This window comes from Callorhinchus milii, unplaced genomic scaffold, assembly GCF_018977255.1.
Source record: "Callorhinchus milii isolate IMCB2004 unplaced genomic scaffold, IMCB_Cmil_1.0 Scaffold10, whole genome shotgun sequence".
Taxonomy (NCBI): domain Eukaryota; kingdom Metazoa; phylum Chordata; class Chondrichthyes; order Chimaeriformes; family Callorhinchidae; genus Callorhinchus; species Callorhinchus milii.
The window spans coordinates 9,163,951-9,188,551 of NW_024704751.1; the positions used below are offsets into that span (position 1 = coordinate 9,163,951).

Here is a 24,601-nt window from a genome sequence, read left to right on the forward strand (position 1 = left end):
AAGTGTGTGTGGGAGAGGTTCCTACCTGCACCTGTCCTTTGCCCATGATCTTGTCCACGATCTCGTTGTCGTCCTTGTTCAGTTTACTCTTGTCGTACGACTTCTCGTAGCAGAGGATGCGCAGTGACTGGGAGCCCTCGAGCTCGATCTCAAACTCCTGCAGCGGAGACAAGGCTGAGCATCAACTCCAACCGGGAACAGGCGGCACATCCCACACGCACACATAGCTTCCTTGACAGCTAAAGTCACATCCTCCTGCTACAGGCTAACCCGGGGTGGGGGGGGGGGGGAAGAGAAACAGGCTGCACATTCTCCATTACAGATTACATCAACAGCTACAGTCATCACTCATCACACCCCAGCTACAGGCTAACTTGACAGCTAGTCATCACACACACACCCCAGGCTACAGGCTAACTTGACAGCTACAGTTGTCACAAAAAACCCACAGAAACGTTAAGCTCCCAGCAGATGTCGACGGCAGTTCAAAGGGTTCAACTGAGAAGATACTGTCGTTGCCATCCAACGAGAGAAAGGCTCCCGACAATCACTGACCTCGTTCCAGTGGGGCTCATTTGTGTCCCTGAAAACCCGGGTCTTTGCTTTGCTGACAAAGTAGCCAAAGGAATCCACTTCCAATGTGCAATACAGACCTAGAGAGTGAGGGGAACAGAATGCGTGAGCGAGGGAGAGAGAGAGTGTGAGACAGAGAGAGAGACGATAACTTGCTCTTACACAGCGCCCTCACCCAGGGTAGTGCCTTGGGAGGGCTCGACAGTGGCGGAGCACAATGCCAAGTCTGGGGAGGGAGGGAGGGAGGGGGGGAGGTGACACCTGTCCAAGAGGAAGATCTTCGGACGTGATCTGAAAACGGGGAAGGAGAGGGACATAGGAACAGGCGTTGGAGAGTTCGCCTTGTGTGGTTTTCTGGGTGGTTCAGGATGTGATAACAACCCTCACATTTGATATAGCGCCTTATCACGTCTTCGAGACGTCTCAAAGCGCTTCAGAGGAGACCGTTAAAGTGAATTGACTGTATATTTTGTGGTCATCTCCTCTGTCAGCACCAGTACACTCTGACACTGAGCGTGACTCACACACAGGCTGGGCGGGCTGGGTCCTGCTCTCTCTCTCTCTCTCCAAAAATACATCAGGTGGGTCCCAGGCTGGGAACAGACGTCAAGAGAGACGTTCCCACGGTTATTCCAAGGCCAGCGTATTCACCCTCTTCTTCTCCCCTCCCAACCCCTTACTGTGTGTGAGTGTGTGTGTGTGTATGGGGGGGTGGGGGGAGAAGAGGGGACAATCACAGACACCACAGCAAGATCCAGACACTGCCTGACTTCCTGGGACCATGGTTGGATCCATTCATATTTTCAAGACTGAGGTAGAGGGATTGTTATTACGTCAGGATATCAAGGGATATGGGGCAAAGGCAGGTAATTGGAGTTGAGGTCCAGATCAGCCATGATCTGATAGAATGGCAGAAAGACGGAAAACGCGAGGCAGTGAAAGGATCAGTTCAGGAGAGCTGAGATCCCGAACGCAGTAACTGAGCATAACACGTGATTCTTTCCTCACCCTCACTCTCCCCTCCCCACAGCCGGCTGATGGCATTTGATTGTTGGGGGGGTAGGGGAGGGGGGGGTCTGGCGGGGTCTACGTCGGGGGAAGAGAGGAGGGGGGAACGTGCGGTACTCACTGGCCGAGTTCTCGAATCCTTTTGCCGACCGGACAATGACGTGGAGAAAGCCGTACAGCCCAGGAGACTCATCGTCTGTCACAACAAACACATTAATCGCTCGTTATTAAACTGCTTCTGTCCCTGTGCGAACGACAAAACATCATCGGTCACCCTCCTACCTCCGCCCCTCTCTGATCCCAAACCCCCCCCCCAGCTCAGGTGCGACACCCTCAGTTGTCCAGCGCCTTGGGACGTCCTCCCGACGTGAAAAGGCTCTGTGTAAAATGCAATTTGTTGTTGTTGTTGTTGTTGTTGTTGTGGTGGTGCCTCTCTCAGCTCAACCAACAGCCCCACCTTGTGGCGGTGACGAGCACTGCCTCAGTGGGGAACCCTCGCTGAGCTCCAGCCGACACCAGCCCCGACTGTGAAAGGTCAGCGTTCACACACAGGGGCTCAGTCACATCTCCCAGGAGTGAGGCCGAGGAACAGTGAGCATCTCTCCGGCTCCGGTGCCCGGCGCAGTGCAGATCAGGCCGCCTGTGACCTGCTCGTCCACACAGCGACAGACAGAAACAGGGAGGGAGGGAGGGAGGGAGCGAGGGAGGCTGATGTCAGACACTTACCCTCCTTGTTGCTGGTGACTGGGATGTTGTGGATTGTTCGGAGTTTCACACACGAGCCCGTCAACATCTGCAGCTCCAGAGAGCTCAGCACAAAGCCCTGCAGCTCTGCACATAGAGAGCGAGAGGCCGAGAGATCGAGCGATCAGCAAACACGCCACCCGAGATTAACCTGCTTCACACACGCCCCACGTACACGCTCCCCACATCCTTCATCATCCCCCCCCACACACTCCAACACACTCACACGGGCTCCGACATGTCCCACACTTGCCCCAACAAGCTCTGACACACCCCGACATGCTGAGACACGCTCTAACACACCCCACACACACTCCCTACTCACTCCAACACGCCCCAACATGCTCCGAGACGCCGTCTTTCTCTGAACTCACCCTTTTTCTGCAGTTTCTCGATGGCCTCTCTCCACTCACATCGTTCGTAATCAGAGGACAACAGGAACTGGTAACCCTGTGTGCGAGAGAGAGAGAGCGAGAGAGAATGTTACCATCACCTCACTCCCCAACACCTGAACCTCACTAAAATATGGGACAAATGTGCTGCCTTGTGCTTTTGTCCTGGGGCAGAGTGCAGTGCCAGGCTGGTGCCCGGGGCTGGCAGGCAGGGCAGGGTGGAGTGCCAGGTGCGGGCGGGACGCTCTCACCTTGCCGTTCTTGTTGTGGATGCGGAAGGGGATTGTGGGCGAGTGCAGCAGGAGCCAGGACTCGTTCTCGTACATCTTCTTCTTTAATCGCTCCATCGCCCGGCTCTGGCCCTTTGACGATTTCTGGGAGGAATCAGAGAGCAGATCAGCGCGGCCCAACAACAACAACAACAGCAACTTGCAGCTACATAATAGTAATATTCCTGGCATTTGATATAACGTGTTATCACGTCGTTGAGATGTCTCAAAGCGCTTCACAGAATATATTGTAAAATGGAGTGACTATGTATTTTGTGGGTGAAACGCAGCAGCCAATTGCTCACAGCAGCGTCCCCACAAACCGTTGTGGATTGAGTGACCAATTTTTTCCAAATTATTATTAGGATTATTACCCGTGGAAAAGCGATCCACCAATCGACTAACAACCGGGTTTCCTACTTACCGCTCGGTAAACAGAGGCGTGTGGTGTGGAGTAAGTAAACTTGCCTAAGGTTTGGCCCTGCCTGGGAATCGAACCCAAGTCCGTTGGCTTGCAAGCGCTCTAACCACTGAGCTACAGGGCTCCAGGGAAGTTGTAGCATGGGGTTTGAATCCACGACCTTGTGAGTGAGAGCAGGAGTGACTGGGCCAGGCTGGGAGTGTAGAATTGGAGACACCTCCACCCCCTCACTCTCTCCCTCTCTCACACTCTCTCTTGCTGACGACGGCAGACAGTACCTTCTCTCTCTGCATCTCGTTTTTGATGTGCGAGATCTTCATCTTGACCTCCTCCAGCTCGTGGTCGGGGAAGGTGTGTACCTGGGGGCTGTGCTCTGACTCCTCGGCTGACAGGATGACCAGGTCTGACAGGGGGATGTACCACTTACAGTCATACTGCTGCTGGTGCTTCCTGACGGGAGAACACAGGGTCAGGGTTAGTGTCAGCATCACCCCACCCCCATTACCAGCTGCCCAACCCACCCCCACCCACCAGCTGCACACCCCACCCCCACCCACCCCACCCACCAGCTGCCCAACCCACCCCCACCCACCAGCTGCACACCCCACCCACCAGCTGTCCAACCCACCCCCACCCACCTCACCCACCAGCTGCCCACTCCACCCACCAGCTGCCAAACCCACCCCCAACACCAGCTGCACAACCCACCCCCATTACCAGCTGCCCACCCCCAACACCAGCTGCCCACCCCCAACACCAGCTGCCCACCCCACCCCACCCCCACTCACCAGCTGCCCACCCCACCCCCATTACCAGCTGCCCACCCCACCCCCAACACCAGCTGCCCACCTCACCCCCACTTACCAGCTGCCCACCCTACCCACCAGCTGCCCACCCCACCCCCAACACCAGCTGCCCACCTCACCCCCACTTACCAGCTGCCCACCCCACCCACCAGCTGCCCAAACCACCCCCAACACCAGCAGCCCACCCCACCCACCAGCTGCCCAACCCACCCCCAACACCAGCAGCCCACCCCACCCACCAGCTGCCCACCCCACCCCCAACACCAGCTGCCCACCCCACCAGCTGCCCACCCTACCCACCAGCTGCCCAACCCACCCCACCCACCAGCTGCCCAAGCCCCCGCCAACACCAGCTGCCCACCCCACCCACCGGCTGCCCAACCCATCCCCAACACCAGCTGCCCACCCCACCCTAATCAGCCCCACACCAGGGGGAGCCAGAGAGAGACCTCCCCCCCCACCCCACTCCGGCCAACACCTACCCCACAGCTTGTTTTTTCAGTTTGGCGCACAGCAGGAGGTCAGTGAACAGGAAGACATGTCGCAACTTCCTGGTTCCCTCAGAGATTTCAACCAGAAACCCATCCTTCAGCAGCTGCCGGTTCTGAAAGTTTAAACATCCCAAACATGTCCGAGTCACACAGCGGGAGAGTCAGTGATATCAAGGGCAAGCTACGTGGGTTTAGCTGACTCCAGCAGTTATCCCCAACGCACTCTCTGGGATCCCCCACCCCAAGCCTTGGCTCTTGCCAACCTGCGCCTAATACTTTCCGGAATTAGGTAAGCAGGGGCCGTCCCTCCAGGGAGAGAGAGAGAGAGAGACAGTGCGAGTTCTATCCCAACAATCTATCTCTGGGATTTCCATGTGTAGGTGGGATGGATGCATGGAATTCTCAGCTTAGTTTGGAGACTCTTAAGCAACGGTGATGGGTTCTCGCCTGTGTCAGACACCCGGGGGGAAAAAAAAAGCCCCCCCTCCCCCAAATTCTCAGCTGGGTTTGGAGACTCTTAAGCAACGGTGATAGGTTCTCGCCTGTGTCAGACACCCGGGGGGAAAAAAAAAGCCCCCCCTCCCCCAAATTCTCTCTCCCCTCATAGCTCCTCTCTTTCTCTCTTCCCTCGCAACGTGTCTCTCTCTCTCCGCTCATAGCTTCTCTCTCTCTCTCCACCCGCACAGCGTCACTCTCATTCCCACAGCGTCACTCTCTCTCTCTCCCCCACTCAGAAGCTGACCTCTCCCTTTGCCAGAGTGACGGGAGTCCTCCTGCTAGAGATTTCCTCATTGATGCTGGAGAGGAAGTTCTGGGAGATACGCAGAGCGTCCTGGAGCAGAGGGTAGTCCGGGTGGTCTGTGGGCGTGTGTTTGAGCAGGTCCTGAGGAGACAAAATGTTCAGTTATTACCTCGGCCACATCAGTGTGTAAATACCGTGCTCGCACAGACCAGGAGGGAGCCTGGCCCACACACTGACACTGAGGAGCGAAGTCATTAGTACTTACATGTAGCACTAGAGTGCTCCGTGTGACTCGATCAATGGGCTTGTAGAGGAGCGCTGTAAAACAAAGAGAGGATCACAGCAGGTCAGTCACACCACACAGCACCTCGTCCCGTTCCGCCACACACACAAAACCTACCGCACACACACACACAACCAGCTCCACACACACAAACATGAAACCAGCCACACACGCACACACAACCAGCTCCACACACACACACAACCAGCCCCACACACACAAACATGAAACCAGCCACACACGCACACACAACCAGCTACACACACACACACAACCAGCCCCACACACACAAACATGAAACCAGCCACACACGCACACACAACCAGCTCCACACACACAAACATGAAACCAGCCACACACACACACACACAACCAGCTACACACACACGCACAACCAGCCCCCTCCACACACAGAACCAGCCACACATACAACCAGCCACACACACACACAACGAGCTGCGCCCCCACCAGCCCACACACACACACACACCCCACCACCACCACAATAATAATAAAAAACCTTGCATTTGATAAAGGAGGGATATTTAATAGGATATGTAGGTGCGAAGCAAGGCTGGGGGGAACGGTGAGAGGGAATGTGGTTGGGGGGGGAAGGGGAACAGAGGGATGGTCTGTACGGGGGGAGGGGGGAGAGAAATGTTGTTTCAAGATTCCTGAGATGTCCTCTCCGTGTGTATGATTTGCCCCCGTCTACCAGCTTCTTTTGTTGTTAAAATAAACCCGGGGCCTTTAGCAAGTTCTCAGGTTTTGCTTGGGGCAAGGTGAGGCACGGAGTCGGGGGAGGGGTGGGGGTGACAAAGAACAGAACGTGACACAGCTCTCACAAAAGGAAAGGAAATGGCCAGAATTATTGCCGTTAAAGCTCGGGGCGTGCCGAGCTGAGCCGAACGACGGACTGTGCCACGAAGCAGCCGAGAGACTGACATAAAGGAGAGTCTGCTATTGTGCTGCCCATCACTGCTGAGAGGCTTCGGGAGCTGAGCGGAGCTTCACGGCGAGGGACTGAATGAGAATGAGCTTGAGTACACGCAGAATACACACACACACACACGGACACTCATGGACACTCGCGACAAAGAGACAAAGCACACACACACACACACAGCGACGAGACTGTTACCGTAACAAGTACAATTGCAGCAGAGTCTGAAGATCAGCAGAATTTCCATCTTATCCCACCCCGCGCTCCCACAGTCATGTCTCTATTCCTCTGCCTTTATCCCAGTCGGTCGGTCCTGGCTGATATGATCAGAGGCGAGGAGGAGCCCGCTCCACACACACACACACGCGCGCACGCATGCGCGCTGACAAGACACACTCACACACACACTGACTCCACTGGGGGAGGTGCTTGAGCAGCATGCTATCTATCCACTTGTAAATTAATCCGAGTGTGAGAGGCTGGAGCTAAACATTTTTGAGGCAGTGAAGGAGAAGCCGGGATGGGAGAGGCTCCAGGAAACCTACCTTCCAGAGTGATGGAGGTGGAACATTCCTTGACGTCCTTCGGGCATCTGACTTTCAAATCCTTTGAAGAAATGATGGAGGAGAGAGAGAGAGAGAGAGAGAGAGAGACACTCAGTCAGAAAACACAGTGAACACAGAGAAAGAATGGTGTTAGTGCTAATGCTTCACACTTCTGAGAACTGGAGGAGAGAGAAGAAAGAGGAGAGGGGTAGATTTAGATTTAAATTTAAAGAAAGCACCTTTCATGTCAGTGTCAAAGCGTTCAACCAGAGAGCTTCACACCTCCCAACCCGCGCTCTCGTTCAGCAATCACCCCCCCCCACCGCCCCCAATAACTGCCGCCCATTTCCGCTCACCTCCGAGATTTTCTTGAAGTTGATGTTCACCTGACTGCACTTCTCCGCCATCTCCATGGCCATTTTGTAGTTGTCTACAAATGCTTTGTATACACCAAGCTCCCCAGCCTGAGGGAACAATCACAAAGGTCTGAGCATCAGAGAGAGAGCAAGAGAGAGAACAAGAGAAAGGAGAGAGAGAGAGAGGGAGAGGGAGAGAGGAAAGAAGAGAGATGAACGAGAGACAATGAGAGAGAGGAGAGAGAAAGATGATTGAGAATTGGAGAAAGAAGAACGAGGGGAGGGATAGATTGAAATCCGCACCGCGCCTTTCACGTCAGGAGAACGTCTCAACGCTTCCAACATTGGGAGTTGGGGAGGGTGGGGGGTCGAGGGATGACCGAAAGCGCTGTCAAAGAGGTCCGTTTTGGGACGGACCTTGAACGAACGGAGGGAAGGAGACTCCAGGATGGAGACTGTGGGATGGCGTTCCAAAGGGTGGGGGCAGAGAGGCTGAGGACGCCAGTGGTCCCGGAGTTGAGTTGAGAGGCACGGAGAGTTGGAGAAATTGAGAGAGATTTGAAAACCCAAACAAGAATCTTCAAATTGATCCTCTGAGATACTGGGAGCTTGCCAAGGAAAAATAATTACAATCCTCACATTTTAATATACATAGCGCCTCATTATATTGTCAAAACATCTCAAGGGGTGGGGGGGAGTGGGGAGAGAGCGAGTGAGGACCAGAGCACAAGCTAATGCGTGTGAAATTGAGTGAGCGTGAGAAAGGAGAGAAAACACACCACCCACCCAAGACAGGGAGGAACAAAGAGAACGTGAGAGAGAGAGAGACAGACACACACGCAGACATGCACACAGGCTGGTTAAGATAGGGGAGCAGAAAGACAGGAAGTGCAAAAGGCAGAGCTTTAGAGAGAGAGAGACGGGAAGACAAGAAAGAGACAGACAATCAGAGAGCGAGGATGAGAGAGAGAGAGAGAGAGAGAGAGAGAGACACAGAGACAGGAACAAAGAGTTAGAAACATTCATTCTTTGCTCTGCTCTGCCCTGATCCACCGCGTTTGTATTAACAGTCTGAAGCCAGCGGGCCTCAGCGCCTATCTTTATTAAAGAGTCACGTGAAGCGTTGCGGAAAGTGATGGAGAATATGATTAGTGATGTATCTGTGACCTCTGCAGAGAGAGAGAGAGCGAGCGCCATTCCTGCTGCAGTAACAGGAACAGGTACTGTGGGGCGTGCGAGAGGAATACTGATGGTCTCAGAGCTGATGGTAACGAGAGAGAGAGACACTGGGTAAAAGGCTCCCAAATAGAGGGGCTCTAGTGAGCTTGTGAGCAGACAAGCATCTCCTTCACTTTCCAGACTGACACAGTGCTGCATGCATTCATCAGCCCCTCCCCTCCCCTCGGAATCAGCCCAGTCACCAAGGGGTTAATAATCGCACAGATCAAGCAGCTGTCTGCTCTATCCTGGGTGGGGGGGGGGGGGGAGATAATGGGAGGTGGGGTGGGGGGGAGAGAAGGGGAGAGAATAGATAAATGTAACTGTGTGGTGCTGTTTCCTGATATGGGCGAGCGAGTGTGAAATCAGACAAGCAGGAGATCTCTGTAACAGAGGCTTGGGGGGCGGGGGGGGCGGGCGGGCGGGGGGGGGTCTCTGTATTGTCACTGTGCTCAGGTCTGTGTTATCAGCACAGTCCAGCTCTGCCTCCACAGCCTTGTAGCCAGATTCTGATTAGAAAACAAATCTTTCCCCAGGGCACAAATTCAATCTGATTGTGTGGGTTGCATATCACTCACACTGCTGTCCTCTGCTCTGCCAATCTCCCCACCTCCTCCCCCCACTCTCAGCGACCACCAGCTCAGTCCTTCAGAGAATAACACCGAGTGATCACACAGTGAAGAGAGAGCGAGAGAGAAAGAAACGAGACAAAGAAAGAGACCAGAGAGAGAGCGAGGGAGGTGGGGGGTGTGGGGGGCATAGAGACAGGGAGAGAAACAGAGAGATACAGAAAGAGACAAAGAAAGACGAGAGAGAGAGAGGAGATGGGCTGATTGGTTCTAAGAGCGTCAAGACATACAAAACTTAGTGTACAGGGTGTTCACAAAGTCCTGTCGCAGCATGTTTTTTTGCTTTACAGTTCACTGCCAACTGAAACAGCACAAGCGTGTGTTTGTGTGTGTGTGAGCGCTATCATCTTCATGGCAGATAATGATCCATGTTCAGTGCCACATTATCCATAACATGGATGGAGCGAGGAGGGGAAATGCATCTCTGACAACTAGTATCCGCTCCTCTGTAATCTCATGTCGCAGTTTGGTAGCCGGTGGTGATGGGGGGGGGGGGGGGTGGGAGGGGAGTAACAGGACTTTGTGGACCCCCTGTAGGTAAGAGTGCTAACAGCCACGTAATGAAGAACGCTAAATCCAGCAAACAATTATTTTTAACACTGAACTGTTCTAACTTTCATCAGGTAATAATATACTAATAATAATACAATCATCCTTAAACACACAGCTATCCTGTGAGCGAGGTTAGGTGATGTCCTCGCAAAGTCACATCCGGCTCCTGTCGATGTGGAAATACTTTGTGATGAGCTGTGCTTGTGGGTCAGTGTTAAACAGAACCTGTGGTCAGCCCAGAGGCTGCACATCCTGTGCTTTCACACCTCAACATGGCTTTCCTCTCCGCCCTCCCCCCACCCCGTCGCCACAAAGGGCTTCCTTTGTGGCTCTCTCCCCTCCCCCACGTCGCTCACACTCAGCTCCTCACCCAACAACCCCAGACAACCCACACGTGTGACATGAGGGACGATGGCTACCACTTGCCCCTTTCAGGGTTTTACTTCAGCTCCTCACCTCAATTACGCCTCCTGCTGGTAACTCAGAGCAGGGCAGGAGCAAGAGTGGACCAACTGTGGGTCAAGCCAGACCCTATCTCAGCCCCAGCCAAGCCCCATCCCCAGGCTCCAACCCAGCCACAACCCCCCAGCTCCCAGCCTCCAGGTCCAAGCCCCCGGCCCAACCCGGCCCCCGGCTCCAGCCTTGTGGCAATGAGGTGCTGAGGTATGTACAGGGCGACCTTTTTTGGAGATAATAGGGTAGATACCCCCCTGGAGACGTGAGACCCGCTGTCTCTCGTGGCAGAGCTCTGTGTGTGTGTGTGCGTGTGTGTGTGTGTGTGAGTGTGTGTGTGTGTGCGTGTGTAACAGGAGCCTGAACTGGCTGCCCAGCGAGGATCTTACCAGCTTCTGGAAGAGTTGTCCCACCGAGTCTCTGTGGTCCCAGTGCTGAACTTTGGGACTGAGGCAGTCGTAGAATTGTTTGTGGACGTCGTGAATCTCCTGCACTTTGTAGAAGATGGTCTCGATCTGCTGGTTGGTCAGGACGGGCTGAGAGGTGGTGGCAGCCGCCTTGAGAGGCTTCAGGGGCTGGAAGAGAAGGTTCCGTAAACGTTTGGTTACAAATCATATCAACCCTTTCTTTTTACACACACTACACACACAGTCATACACACACACACTACACACACACACCACACACACAGTTATACACACCCACTTATAAACACACTACACAGTTATATACACATTACACAAAGTTATATACACACTACACACATAGTTATATGCACACATGGTTTTATACACACACTACACACACAGTTATACACACAGTACACACACAGTTATACACACACTACACACACAGTTATACACACACTACACACACAGTTATACACACACTACACACACAGTTATACACACACTACACACACAGTTATAGAACAACAATATTACATTTGTATAGCGCCTTTCACGTCAGGAGGTCGTCCCAAGGCGCTGGATAGTATACAGCATTTCATATGCCCACACACAGTTATGTACACACCGCACACACAGTTATATACACACACACATCAGATGAAGAAACACTGTTATAGAGAGACAAACACACAGTTACAACAGTCACAGAGAGGCAGATGCCGATCGCACACGGTTAAATAGGTTTTACACAGTAAGAGACACACGCTAAGTTACATTTACACACACATACACACACGCACACAGTTACAGAGACACCAACAGTTACACACACAGAGTTACAGGGAGCAGTGACTGACGTACCACCAGTAGGGCCTCCAGTTGGTTGATGTAAATCTCCTCGCTGGCCAGGACTCCCGACAGCACCAGTTTCCTCATCTCCAGCCCCTTCTCCAGCTCCACATCGCTCTACACACAGGGGCAGCCAGGTCAGAGCATAGCCTCAACCCAGCCCTCTCCTCCCCGTGTAACCCAGCGTCCAAATCTCTTCATCCACCCCGAGATTAGACACCCCCATATTCCCATCGCACCAGTGAATGGCTTTCTCCCAGCCCCAGCCGTCACCCTTCAATGAGTGTCAAAGTATCGCGAAGACATGATAAGGCGCTATATCAAATGCAAGCATTATTATTATTTTTATATTCAGTGTTATTTGCAGTGTAACATTCAACCTTCGCGTTTAACAGCTCTCCAGATTGCACACAGTTAGATCGGTTTACACAACAACAACAATTTGCATTTAGCAGGTTAGCGTCCCAGAGCGCTTGACAGGGGCAGAGCACAATGCAGAGCCGGGTGGAGGGAGGGGGTGACCATAGGCACGGTCCAAGGGAAGGTTTTCAGACGCGATCTGAAGATTGAGAAGGAATGGGCAAGGCGGAGGCAGGGACAGTGGGATAGATAGTGTTCCAGAGTTACAGGCAGAGGTTATATACACACACTACACACACAGTTATATGCATTAGAGAGACACACTAAGTTAGTTCTTACCCGTGATGTTCACGGTGATATCTGAGCGGCTACGTTTGTCTACAGAACAACAATCGCTTTATTTCTGATCAATCCCATTCTGTACAGAGATTACAGTCATTGCGTTAAATGAAAGGCACTGGTTACATATCAATTCGTTGGTGCCTGAACCACACAGTTTAGTGCCTCTTCTGACTGATGCAAAGCACCTCTGACAATGCAGCACTCACTCAATGCTGTGGCAGAGGGTCAGCCTACATGGGGTCCCCAAGACTGACTGCCACCCCCCCTCCCGCTAGACCCCAATTGGGGCTCTGCAAGTATTGGGGATAGTCACTTTATTGGAGCAGGACTGAACCCACAGTGCAAAACAGAGAGAGAATGATCCAGGCAAGATTAGAGAGCGAGACACACACAGTCAGGACTCTCTTCATATCCACAATGGCCTCGGGCCCAATTGGTGTGAATATCAAGCTCTTTTTTGTAAGACGAGATGCATAGAGCTGTCCAGGGACCTGAGAATATGCTGTATAGCCCAGCACATCCCAGCCCTACACAGCCCAGCGAGCACACAATCCAATAGGTGGCAGTGCTGGGTTTGGCCCAGTGCCCTCTGTACCACTGCCTTCCTCAGGAGTGAGTTCCTGTTGAGCTCACCAGCTAAACACACAACATGACTCAAATGTGTCTCGATACAGGAGCTGCAATCAATGACATCAGCTTCTTCCAACCTCAACAGCAAGTCCCCACACCTACGCCCACCCACGGAACACACTGCAACACCCAGCAGCAGGTCACAGAGGTAGGGAGCTGGTCCGATTGAGCAGGTACGACGACAACAATTTGTATCTATGTAGCATCTTTCACGTCGGAGGAACATCCCAAGGCGCTGGATAGTTGAGGGCTTGCACCCGAGATGGGGATTGGATTCAGGAAGGGAGGGGGCCAAGGGGGTGGGGTTGGGAAAATGACCAAAGCTACTGTCAAAGAGAAAAGTCTGGAGGTGGGCCTTGAGGGAGCAAGGGAAGGGGTGAGGTGAAGTGACTTCGGGATGGAGCTCCAGAAGGCGGTGGCAGAAAAGCTGAAGGCCTGACCACTGATGGAGGAGAGGGCAGGGCAGGGGACATGGAGCAGGCAGTGCTGCTGGGCAGAGGGAGAGGGCAGGTTGCTAGGGTTTAAGAAGTTTGCATAAGTAAGGTGGGGCAAGACCACCAAAAGCGAGGACGAGGATCTTAAACTTAATCCTCTGGGGGATATGGAGCCAGGTGAGGATGAGGGTTGCAGGGAGCTGTGATGGTGAGCTGAGAGCTGGGATTTCTGTACAGGTTAGAGTGGTTAGAGCACTCGCCTCGCAAGTGAGAGGACCTAGGTTCGATTCTCGGGCAGGGCGAAAGGTTAGGTAAGTTTCCTTACTCCACACGCCTCTGTTTACCCAGCAGTAAGTAGGAACACGCCTGTTAGTTGATTGATGGATCGCTTTTCCAGGGGTAATAACCCCTTCAAAAAGGAAAAAATAATTTGGTCACTCAATCCACGACTGTGTGTGGGTCATTACGGTGAGCATTTGGCTGACGCTCTTCACCCACAAAACATACAGTAAATTCACTTCACAGTATATTCTGTGAAGCGCTTTGAGACGTCTCGAAGGCGTGATGCTTGCCCAACATTTCGTCCTGCCCGGGAATCGAACCCAGGTCTCGTGCTCGCGAGGCGAGTGCTCTAACCACTGAGCTACAGGACTCCACCTCCACCCACTGAGGCCAGAGGTTGTTCTCACCTTGAGGAGCTCTAGACTGGCCGGGCCTGACCCGAGAGTCAAGCTGTCGTCCAGCAGTTCCCATTCTGTCCAGTCCAGGTCCTCCTGATCCTCCAGAACCTTGTTCAACAGTTCCAGGATGGCCTCTTCCTCCATCAGTCCGCAGGCCCCAGGCCCTTTGCTGTCTGCTTCAGCTCTGGGCAACATCCACCAGGCAATGAAAGGAGCCACTGTTCACGACTCCCACAAACATCCTCAACACATGCTGCTCCCTCCCGGCCCCACGTCTGCCTGCACAGCCGCTCCCCGCAAACCAGTCGCTTTCAGCTCCCCTCCCTCTCTCTCTCTCTCGCCCCGTCTGTGGACCTCTCGGCTGCGGTCTTGTTACCGCTGCAAGCCAGAGCTCCGGTAAACAGCCGACGACACTGTTTCCTCTGCTCTCTGCTGTGTTGTGGTAGAGTTCCTCGCAGGCTCACGCACGCACGCACGCACTCACTCACTCCAGGTTGCTCCTTCACACAGTGCTCGCTCAAGCACCAGCCCAAATCCCACACAAACGCTTCCTGAACTACAGGGAAGGCTCACTCACAGTCTCCGCCTGTACCTCACTGCTCCCAGTGGAATGTGCCCCCGAGCTGCTGGAACCGGTGCGTGAGAGTTCTACACTGTCAGCCCTCACCAACGTTGAGGTTGAGTCTCTCTCCCTCTCTCCTCTGGCAGCGCAGGGCATGGGGATCCGGCCAGAGTCAACAAACAGGGCAAACAGTGGAAAGCAAGGCAGCGATCACTTGTTATGCTGCAGCAACCGTTTACTGTAAGACTCAAAGCTTCTGTTCTTCCTGCTCGGAGTCAGTCTACACCCCCTGTCACCTCGCAGCTCCCGCCTCAGCACCAGCTATATTTATACACACACACACACAGCTTCCTGTGACACGCCTGCAGCCAAACCGAGCTGCTGAAGCCCTTCAACGGTCTGCAAATAGCTAACCTGGAATGGTTTGCCACTGCCCTCCCTCCCTCCCTCCCCTGACACACCCCGGAGAGAGACGAAGAGAACAAGAGGCAGGTGTGCTTTAACCTTTAGAGAAACGAGCACTGTGTGAAGGAGCAACCTGGAGTGAGTGAGTGAGTGAGTAAGTGAGCCTGCGAGGAACTCTCCCACAGAAAGGTGGGGCAGGGGGATGGCAGTCATACATAGGTGTATATTGTGGCCCAACGCAGTAGTCACTGTGCGCACTGTAATGTGCCAAAAAATAGCCATGAAGTGAGAGACCAAATTCACTATTGATTGTTGGCCAGGACACCATGAGAGACAGAGAGAGAGAGAGAGAAAACCTCCCTTCTCTTTTGGAATAGTGCCAAAGGGATCTTTAACATCCACCTGAACAGACCCAGATAGGGACCTCGGTTTAACGTCCCATTCAGGGGAAGGTACCTTTTGATGCAGATCATCGTGTTAGCGAGACTCGCTCTGCACCTTTACTGGTGGAACCATCGCTGTGTGAGAATGCGTGACCGAGCTGTGCTGTGGTGGCAATGGTCGCCCACCATCTTCTTGCCCACAGCTCGGACACACATTCTCACAGTGATGGCGCCACCTGCCAAGCTTGTAGCAGTCCGGTTTATGAGCCAGGCAGGTCCGCAGTATTCTGGGGCACTCACAGCCCAGCCTGGCTCATCGGCAGGACTTGGGAAGCGCAGACCAGTCACTGTGACATGGATTTTCCTTCCCCACTGGCAACATATGTGTGAAGTGTCAGTCTGGTTTGGTTGTACAGTCGATGGGTTTCCCCTCCTGTCAGACACCAGCGGAGCAGCAGCAGCAGATGTAGTGACTGTTGGGAGGCCTGAGCAGCAGACACTGAATCCAACTGGATAGTGCGGCGTCACTGAGAGCAGCTTCTGCCCACGCCAACCATTCAGGAAGTGAATGGAAAATAAACAGGAAGTGCTGGTGTCACAATCAAACTGAAACAAGGAGAGAATTAATAACCCTGACATCACCGTCACAGGATATACTGGAAAGTGGAGTGACTGTGCATTTTATAGTCGAACGCAACAACAACTTGGATTTATATAGCGCCCCCCCACGCCGGGCGGCGTCTCAGAGGGCTTTACGTTAACGGATCCCGGGGCCGAGCCGGGGGGAGGAGCCAGGAGAGGGGGAGGAGCCAGGGGAGGGGAGGAGCCAGGGGAGGGGAGGAGCCAGGGGAGGGGAGGAGCCAGGGGAGGGGAGGAGCCAGGGGAGGGGGAGGAGCCAGAGGTATTTGCGGAGACGGGCGATGCGTCGGAGGTGGAAGAAAGCGGTGCTGGTGAGGGACCGGATGTGGGGGAGGAAGGATAATTGGGGGTCGAACCTGACGTCTAGGATGCGTATGGGTTCGGAGAGTTTTAGTGAGAGGTCGGGCAGGCGGAGGAGGTGAGAGCCATGAGATTTTAGACGGTGACGGGAGCCAAAGAGTATGGCTTCCGTCTTGTCAACGTTCAGCTGAAGGAAGTTTGCGCTCATCCAGCCCCTGAGATCTGACAGGCAGAACATCGGGGGACTGGGGGGGGCGCAAAGAGAGGTGGAAAAATAGAGTTGGGGGTCATCTGCATACATGTGGAAATGTACCCCATGTCTGCGGATGACATTCCCAAGAGGGAGCATGTAGATTAGAAAGAGGAGGGGGCCAAGGATGGATCCTTAGGGTACCCGCAGGTGGGAGCGGGAGACCCACCAGTGTCCCACAAACTGCCCTGGAGCGAGTGACTAATTTTATCTGGGGAATTGTTGGCCAGGACACCGGGAGAGAGAAACTTCCTTCTCTTTTCAAACAGTGCTATAAAATCTTTAACGTCCACCTGAACAAGCAGACGAGACCGCAGCTTAACAGCTCATCCAAAGGAAAACATTCGATAATATAGCATGCCCCCCATCACTGCACTGGAGTGTCAGCCAAGAGACTGTGAGTTTAATGTCCCAACGTGGAGCTTGAACCCACAACCTTTCGACTCAAGAGGTGAGACTACTACCAACTGGGCCAGGATGACCCCTAATAGAGAGAGAGAGAGAGAGAGACTGAGCGAAAGAGACAGAGAGAGGGAGTGAGTTAGAGAGAGAGAAAGAAAAAGAGAGTGAGTGAGTGAGAGTGAAAGAGAGTGAGAGAAATCAGACCACTAAAATGTCTGATTCAGGTCACCGCTGTACCATTTTGTATTAAAATAGGAATATATTTTAGCACCACTTTGGCAGGAAATGACACTTGCGTTGATTCCCGCGCTGAGCAGTCTTGCACACAGGAAGTGGCTCCGAGGGTAACCAGGAATTGGCTATTTTCTTGCACTTCATTTCAAAGCCGGTTCTGAGCTGACGAGACACAGGCCACATATATGGGGATGAGTGTGTGCTAATTGGTTGCCCGCATTGGCCCTACCTACAGTCACGACACTCGACACCAATTCTTTGCGATGCACCTTCAGACGTTTCAGAGCCCAGAGACATTATCAAATGCTCGGATCACGATCAATATCTTGAAGCAAGCTTAGCCCGCTTCTTAGTAACACATAGTGTAAGAAAACATTTGAGACAAATGTTAAAAATCACTCGCTGAGTACAGAATGGAAATGTCTCTGGCGGACACACACACACACACACACAGTGCAGCAACAGCACTCGCTCTTCTGAGACTGGGACTAAGGTCTACATTTCTGGTTGAAACGGACGGAAGCTTTACTCCACCTCCACCCCACATTGTGCTATGTGCGAATTTTGGGTGGGTGAACACAATGGAATAGAACAGGCGTCAGCTTGGCTCAGTCACCAGCAACTTGTTCCTCCGACTGAGAGGGTAGTGGGTTCAAGTTCCGCGTCAGAAACTTTGAGGTCGTAGACAACAACAACTTGCTTATAGCACCCTTCGCGCGGGGTAGAGCCCCGGAGCATTAGACTAGGCTGACGTGCCAGTGCAGCGTCGGGGGAGCGCCGCATTGTCAGAGGTGCCGCCCTTCGGAGGAGATGTTAAAAATCGTAAGTCTAATCAGGTGGACGTTAAAGATCGCATGGCACAGTTCGAAAAGAGAAGGGAGGAAGCTTCCCTTGGTTTCATGGCCAACAACCCCCCGGGTACGATGGGGAATGCGGCTGTGCACAAATTGGCTAGAATTACACAGCCACTGCACTTTACAGCAATTACTGTGACGTGCTTTGAGATGTTTCGATGTTAAAAGACGTTGCATTAAATGTGTTTATTAGATTCTCGTCCTTCCCTTTAAAGTCATCCAGTCTTGCTCCTCCCCATCTCTGTGACCTATCAAAACCTCCCCAACCGGTCCGCTCCCTCTGTTCCACGTCCCTCGCTCTGCCTGCTCCACTATCACTGATCAGGTCTTCAGCCATTCTGCCCCCACCCGCTGAAACTCCATCCCGGAGCCCCTCCGCCTTGCCCTCTCCCCTCGCCTGCTTCAAGCCTGAGTCAAGACCTTCCTTTTCGACCGTGCCTCTGGTTATCTTCACCAAAACACCCCCCCATCCAACACTCCCCCAACACAGACCAGCGCCCCCCCAACACAGACCAGTGCCCGCCCAACTCAGACCAGCCCCCCTCCACCCCCCAACACAGACCAGCCCCCCTCCACCCCCCCAACACAGACCAGCCCCCCCTCCACCCCCCCAACACAGACCAGCCCCCACCTCACCTCCCCCAACGCAGACCAGCCCCCACCCCACCCAATACAGACCAGCGACCCTCTTCCCTCAGCACAGACCAACACTCCCCTCCCCCTCCAGAATGGACCAACATTCATCTGTGCCCCACTTAAGCAGATACCACATCCCCCACCCCAGTACGGAAGGAACGGGAGGGACGAGGAAACAGCTTATCGACTGATCATGGAATTATTCAAATCCTAAGGAAATTTTGCCACACACTTCCTCATAGCTTCTGCTTTACAAACAGCCACAGGTCACAACCTGGACAGGTTCCAGCTGCACTCTGCCCAACACGAGGCAAACACACACACAACACACTCAATCCACGACTGTTTGCCCTTTGAGACATCTCAATGACGTGACAAGGCGCTATATCATGTGCAACGATTATGATTATTATTCACAAAAGAGTCAAGAGATATGAACATGCACACACACCCTCTCTTTCTCACTGAGAGGATTGCGGAGAGAAGGACTGATGGACACAGACGTGCACAGTAACCTGTAGCGCTGAGCCACTTTTCATTCATGGAATGTGGAGTCCTGTAGCTCAGTGGTTAGAGCACTCGCCTTGCAAGCGAGAGACCTGGGTTCGACTCCCGGCAAAGGGCGAAACCTTGGGCAAGTTTACTTACTCCACACGCCTGATAATAATCCCTCAAAAAAAACAATAATAAATTGGTCATTTGAATCCACGGCTGTTTGTGGGACACTGATGTGCGCAATTGGCTGCCGCATTTCGCCCACAAATATACAGTCCATTCACTTTACAGTTTATTCTGTGAAGCGCTTTGAGACGTCGAGAAGACGTGAAAAGCGCTATATCAAATGCGAGGATTATTATTATTATTATGGGCTGTGATCTTATCAGCTGTGTATTAGAGGCTGCGCGTGTCTCTCGCTCCCCCCAGCGCTATGTATCATCAGCAGGTGTGACATCCTGCTCGAGAAGGAATAAACAACCTTATATAACAATTTGCTGGCGAAAGAAGACCAGGGTCCATCTAGTTCGCCTTTCACCCATCCTGGCAGTCATTTGACATGTCGTGTCCCAAACTATACACTCTTTCCCCAGACAGTTCTTTCTAGCAGCAATCTATCTCATTTATTCTTGAAATAAATGAGATTTTCTGCATCCACAGTCTGTCTCCCTAGGCAGCCTGTTCCATAAGTTTTTTGCTCTCTCACTGAAGCAGTGTTTCTGCAGATTTGTTCTGAATTTACCCTCTTTCAGACCACCACTGACTGTGGACCGATCCCTGACACTCAGACCGGCTACCACCACACATTAACTCTTTATCTGTAAGAGTCCGTAACTGTCTGTCCAGCACCTTGGGACGTCCTCCCGACGTGAAAGGCGCTAAACAAATGTAATTCTGTTGTTGTTGTTGTTTATCAGCCAGTTGAAACACAACAAATTAAATGAGATGCTCTGGGAAGAATTCCTGCTCTGTGCTAAACTATGAGTCACCTCAACACATCCTGCCCTCATGCACTGGTTTGCAAGTGTGCATTGCTCTGTACGCAGCCCGTAAGTATGTCTGTAACTTGCAAGAGGTGTGAGCTACACTGCAGACTGGGGCTGTTTTAGTCACGGTGCGATCTGGGCAAGATGAGGGTGACAACAGCAACCACTTGCATTTAGAACTCCTCTCAATGGGTGGGGGGCAACCAAACTCCTGTTAACCCTGCAAACCAAATCTCTAACAGGTAGGTAGTAGGGAGGCCCCAGCTGGACAAGCAGCAGGAAAGCTTGCCAGACAGTGCTCCTAACAGCAAGCTATGGGGGTCTTAACCGGTCAGACTCCAGCATTTACCCCAACACACACAATGGGGAGTGGGGGCTGTTCAAAGAGACTTAGTTGGTTCATGACTCATTATTACTCAGCGTAAGGCAGTAACAAACAAGGCAAACAAGATGCTGGGCTACATTGTCAAATCACTGAGGTTCAAATCCCCATTGCTCAAATGCTCCCGACCGCAATACTGCGTATAGGTCTGGTCCACAATGCTTAGCTGGGTGAGCTTTGAACAACTGGATAATAATAATAATAAAAATAATAATAATCCTTGCTTTTTTTGATCAAAATGTTTTCATTTTTTGTAAAGAACTTGCACTCTGGAACTCCCCCACCACCCAGACTCCCTCTGACTCACCCTCTCCTCCACCTCGTTCGAGATCTGTCTCAAGACCTTTCTCTTTGACTGCGCTTTCAGTCATCTCTCCCTTCTCGCCCCCTCACCTCCCACCCCACGTCGGGTGCCCAGACAGTGGTGTCAAGAGCTTTGTGACGTCCGCCCTCCGCGACAAACGGAATACACATGTAAGTCTCTGTTGTGTTTGTGGGCGAATTTGGCAGCCGACACACAAAGAAACAGCCCACAGAAAAAAAAGCCAGGGAAGAGCGCAGTTTAACATCATCCAAAAGATGATACCTCTGGCCATAGAGCACTCCCCCAGCAGTAGATTGTGACTGGGGCTTGAACCCACAACCATCTGACTTAGAGGTGACAGCATTTCCAACCTAGCCCGGCTTCATCAACTAAGTTTCGAGCAATGTACTGGAGGGTGCTGCAACTATAAGTAGGAGAGAACAATATCGACTTGCATTTACACAGTGCCCCTCACACAGGTGTGTGTCTCAGAGCACTCGACAGTGGGGGTGCACAACCCCGAGCCGGGGGAGGTGACCGTGGGCAAAGGGGGTGATGAAGATGGGGAAGGGGGGCAAGGCAATGTGGAAAGTGTTTGTTTTTTAATAAGACGACGGAAACACAGCCTATAGTTGCTCCGACGGAAGATGGGACAGTCACGGGGTGTGTGAGGGGAGAGGAACCCAGTGCAGAAGGTGTCTGACTCACTGTCTTGTGCTGAATGAGACAATGCCTCAGCCATTGCGGTTAACTATAGCTGTGGCGCTGACACAATGCTCAGTAGGTGCAAATGGACAGCAGTTGCTCAAAGCAGAACAGGGAAGGGAACAAACCTCAAACCTTCATCAGCAAAAGTCTGTCCCGTATATACAAGCATATGTCTCTGTCGGCCTCTCGACATGAAAGACGCTAAACAAAATATAACTTGTTGTTGTGGTTGTCATTTCCTCTCCGCCTGTAGCTGCAACTCTCCACACATACAGGTGGGGGCAACATTACCCCACGGTTAGGACACGCTGCGGCCAGCGAGATCTCTACAGGGAGACAGATGATCTATCCACATCCACAATTATTAACCTGTTTAAAAAATGTCCCAATGTTAACCATCCCTAAAGAGGCCATCCCCGCGACTCAGTACAGACCAGAGTCACAGCTTGGTTTAACTGCTAGACATTTTGTGGCTTCGAGTCTCGCTTCAGCAGCTTGGCGCTCGGCTTGGACGTAGCGCCTTATTATGTCGTCTCAAAGACATCTTAAAGCACCGCACGGGATTTACGGTAAAATGTAGTCTGGGCTGTTGTTGCTGCTGCTGCTGCTGCTGCTGCTGTTGCTGTTGCGACAGCAGTTTACACCCAATCCAGAAACAAAGAGCAACCAACAAACAGAGCAGTGAAACCCAGGACACAGTGCAGTTCCACTACTGAGCTGAACGAGGCAGCAAAGCCACAGCCTAGTGCAGTACAGACAGGGAGGAGGTGGGCAGCTGAGGTTCAGAAATGGGGGGGGGGGGGGGGGGGGGGAAGAGGGAGTAAGTAGGGAAGGGGATGGGGAAGAGGGGAGGGGAGAGGTGGGGAAGCAGGGAAGGAAGCCTTTCCTCTCTTTCCAGTGTTTCCTGTGAAGCGCTTTGTGAGACATCCCGAGAGTAACGTAACGTCCCGGACGTGATGATCCTCAGACAGTGAGAGCAGAGAGAGAGAGAGAGAGAGAGAGGTGATGACTGAGGCACGTACCATGCAGGCCAGCATGTCCGGGTTGGGGGACAGGGGCTCCCCGCTCTCATGGTTCCTGGCGCTCAGCTGCGGGGACATAGTGGGGGACTCGTCGATGTAGGGCATGGTCTCCGAGCCGTCCTGGCTGGATTTCTGCTCGTCCGTCGCATCCCCTTCGTACCCATCTGTGCTGTAATTGAAATCTGCAACGGCAGAGGAGAGAGGAGGGTCAGTTACAATAATAATAATCATCGCATTAGATATAGCGCCTCATCGACTGCAAAACATAACGGTCACTACACTTTACAGTTTATTCTGTGAAGCGCTTTCAGACGTCTTGGAGACGTGTATCAAATGCTGGATTATTATTATTACCTTCAAGACGTCTCAAAGCGCTTCGCAGAACATACTGTAAAGTGCAGTGACTGTATATTTTGTGGGCGAAGCGGGCAGCCAATTGCGTACAGCAGCGTCCCCACAAACTGTCGTGGTTTGAGTGGCCAAATTATTATTTTTGCATTTTTTTTTGAAGGGATTATTACCCTCGGAAAAGGGATCCACCAATTGGCTAACAACCGGGTTCCTGCTTACTGCTGGGTAAATCGAGGCGTGTGTGTGGAGTAAGGAAACTTGCCCAACATTTCGCCCTGTCTGCCAAACCCAGTTCCTCTCGCTTGCGAGGCGCGTGCTCCAACCACGGAGCTACAGTTGGGTGAATGTTCTCTCAGGACCCGGTTAGCTTATACATATAAGAGGGGCCACACTTAAGATCCTGCACAGTTCCATCTGACGATACTGAGCAACACTGCGTAGCTCTGACACCAAGAACCGTGATAAAACAACCACCACAACAACAACTTGCTTTTACACAGTGTCCCTCTGGCAGGGTAGCGTTCCAGAGCGCTTGACAGTGGCGGAGCACAATGCTGAGGCAGGGGAAAGGTGACCGTAGGCACGGACGAAGAGGAAAGTCTTCAGGCACAACCTGTGGATGGGATGGAAGGGGCAAGGCTGAGGGATAGAAGAGTGTTCCAGAGTTTCGGGGCGTAGCGGCTGAAAGCGCGGCCACCGATGGTGGAACGAAGGAAGACCACGAGGGGCAAGCAGGAGGCCGGAGCTCTGGGAACTACCCCCGCCTGAAAGGCGCCGTGTAAATACAAGTTGATGTATTATTAATAATCTCAATAGAGCATCGAATAGTACATTCCAATTTCCTGCACCATAATCAACCACGACAACTTGCATTTATACAGTGCCATTCACGCAGGATAGAGGCCCAGAGCGCTTAATCTTTTAGTTTACGATGTTGAATCGAGGTGCAGTCTGCCTGCTCTGGACTCAATATTCATGGACTATTCTAGAGCTGAGTCCCGACCACTCTTCCTCCCATCTCCAAATTCATTCACTTCCCTCTTGCCCTCCAGGTACTAACGGCTGCCACGGTTTCCTCTGTGACAATCGCTCCACTTCAAACCAACTCCCATTTCATTGCGAGCAGCAACATATCAAATGCTGGTCTTGTTATATTGATAGGATTGATTCAGCCACTGCCCAGGGCGTTTGCATAAAGCTGGGCTAGCATCAGACACGCAGGCAACTCACACAGACCCTTCACATCAATTCAACCCCCAAAATCCCACTGGCTCAGTGTCAGCCTCAACACTGTCACCCCAACAACACCCCTTCCCGACTCCCCCCTACCCAATCGACCTTCTCCCCCCTCACCCTGACATCGTCCTCCCATCCCACCCCACCCCACCCTGACCGACCGAGATTCCTTGACTGATTGGCCCCCAAACAGCAGTAGCAGCAGCCTGCCCACCCCCACCCCCCCCCCCCACCCCCCCACCACCACCAACCGGGGCCCTCAGACTGACCGGGACACCCTCAAACTGCTCGACCGACCAGCACTCCCAAATTAGGCTCCACC

General features: G+C 52.7%; 1 protein-coding gene across 4 annotated transcripts in view; it reads right to left on the minus strand.

Moving 5' to 3' along the window:
• The window catches only part of abr (ABR activator of RhoGEF and GTPase), a 50,440-nt gene that overhangs the window by 10,339 nt on the left and 15,500 nt on the right, over positions 1-24,601 (minus strand). For 3 of the 4 annotated variants that reach the window (XM_042338369.1, XM_042338371.1, XM_042338370.1), the window contains exons 2-16: positions 22,693-22,874; positions 11,697-11,801; positions 10,815-11,000; positions 7,574-7,681; positions 7,218-7,278; positions 5,712-5,764; positions 5,447-5,587; positions 4,696-4,817; positions 3,686-3,857; positions 2,969-3,091; positions 2,700-2,775; positions 2,308-2,412; positions 1,703-1,777; positions 556-653; positions 26-157 (exon numbers count right to left, since the gene is read on the minus strand). In XM_042338369.1, coding sequence (XP_042194303.1) covers positions 26-157; positions 556-653; positions 1,703-1,777; positions 2,308-2,412; positions 2,700-2,775; positions 2,969-3,091; positions 3,686-3,857; positions 4,696-4,817; positions 5,447-5,587; positions 5,712-5,764; positions 7,218-7,278; positions 7,574-7,681; positions 10,815-11,000; positions 11,697-11,801; positions 22,693-22,797 — 1,662 coding nt within the window. In that variant the 5' untranslated portion in view covers positions 22,798-22,874. Of the gene's footprint in view, positions 1-25; positions 158-555; positions 654-1,702; positions 1,778-2,307; positions 2,413-2,699; positions 2,776-2,968; positions 3,092-3,685; positions 3,858-4,695; positions 4,818-5,446; positions 5,588-5,711; positions 5,765-7,217; positions 7,279-7,573; positions 7,682-10,814; positions 11,001-11,696; positions 11,802-14,139; positions 15,021-22,692; positions 22,875-24,601 lie in introns of those variants that run through there. The other variant, XM_042338372.1, reaches the window with a different exon arrangement.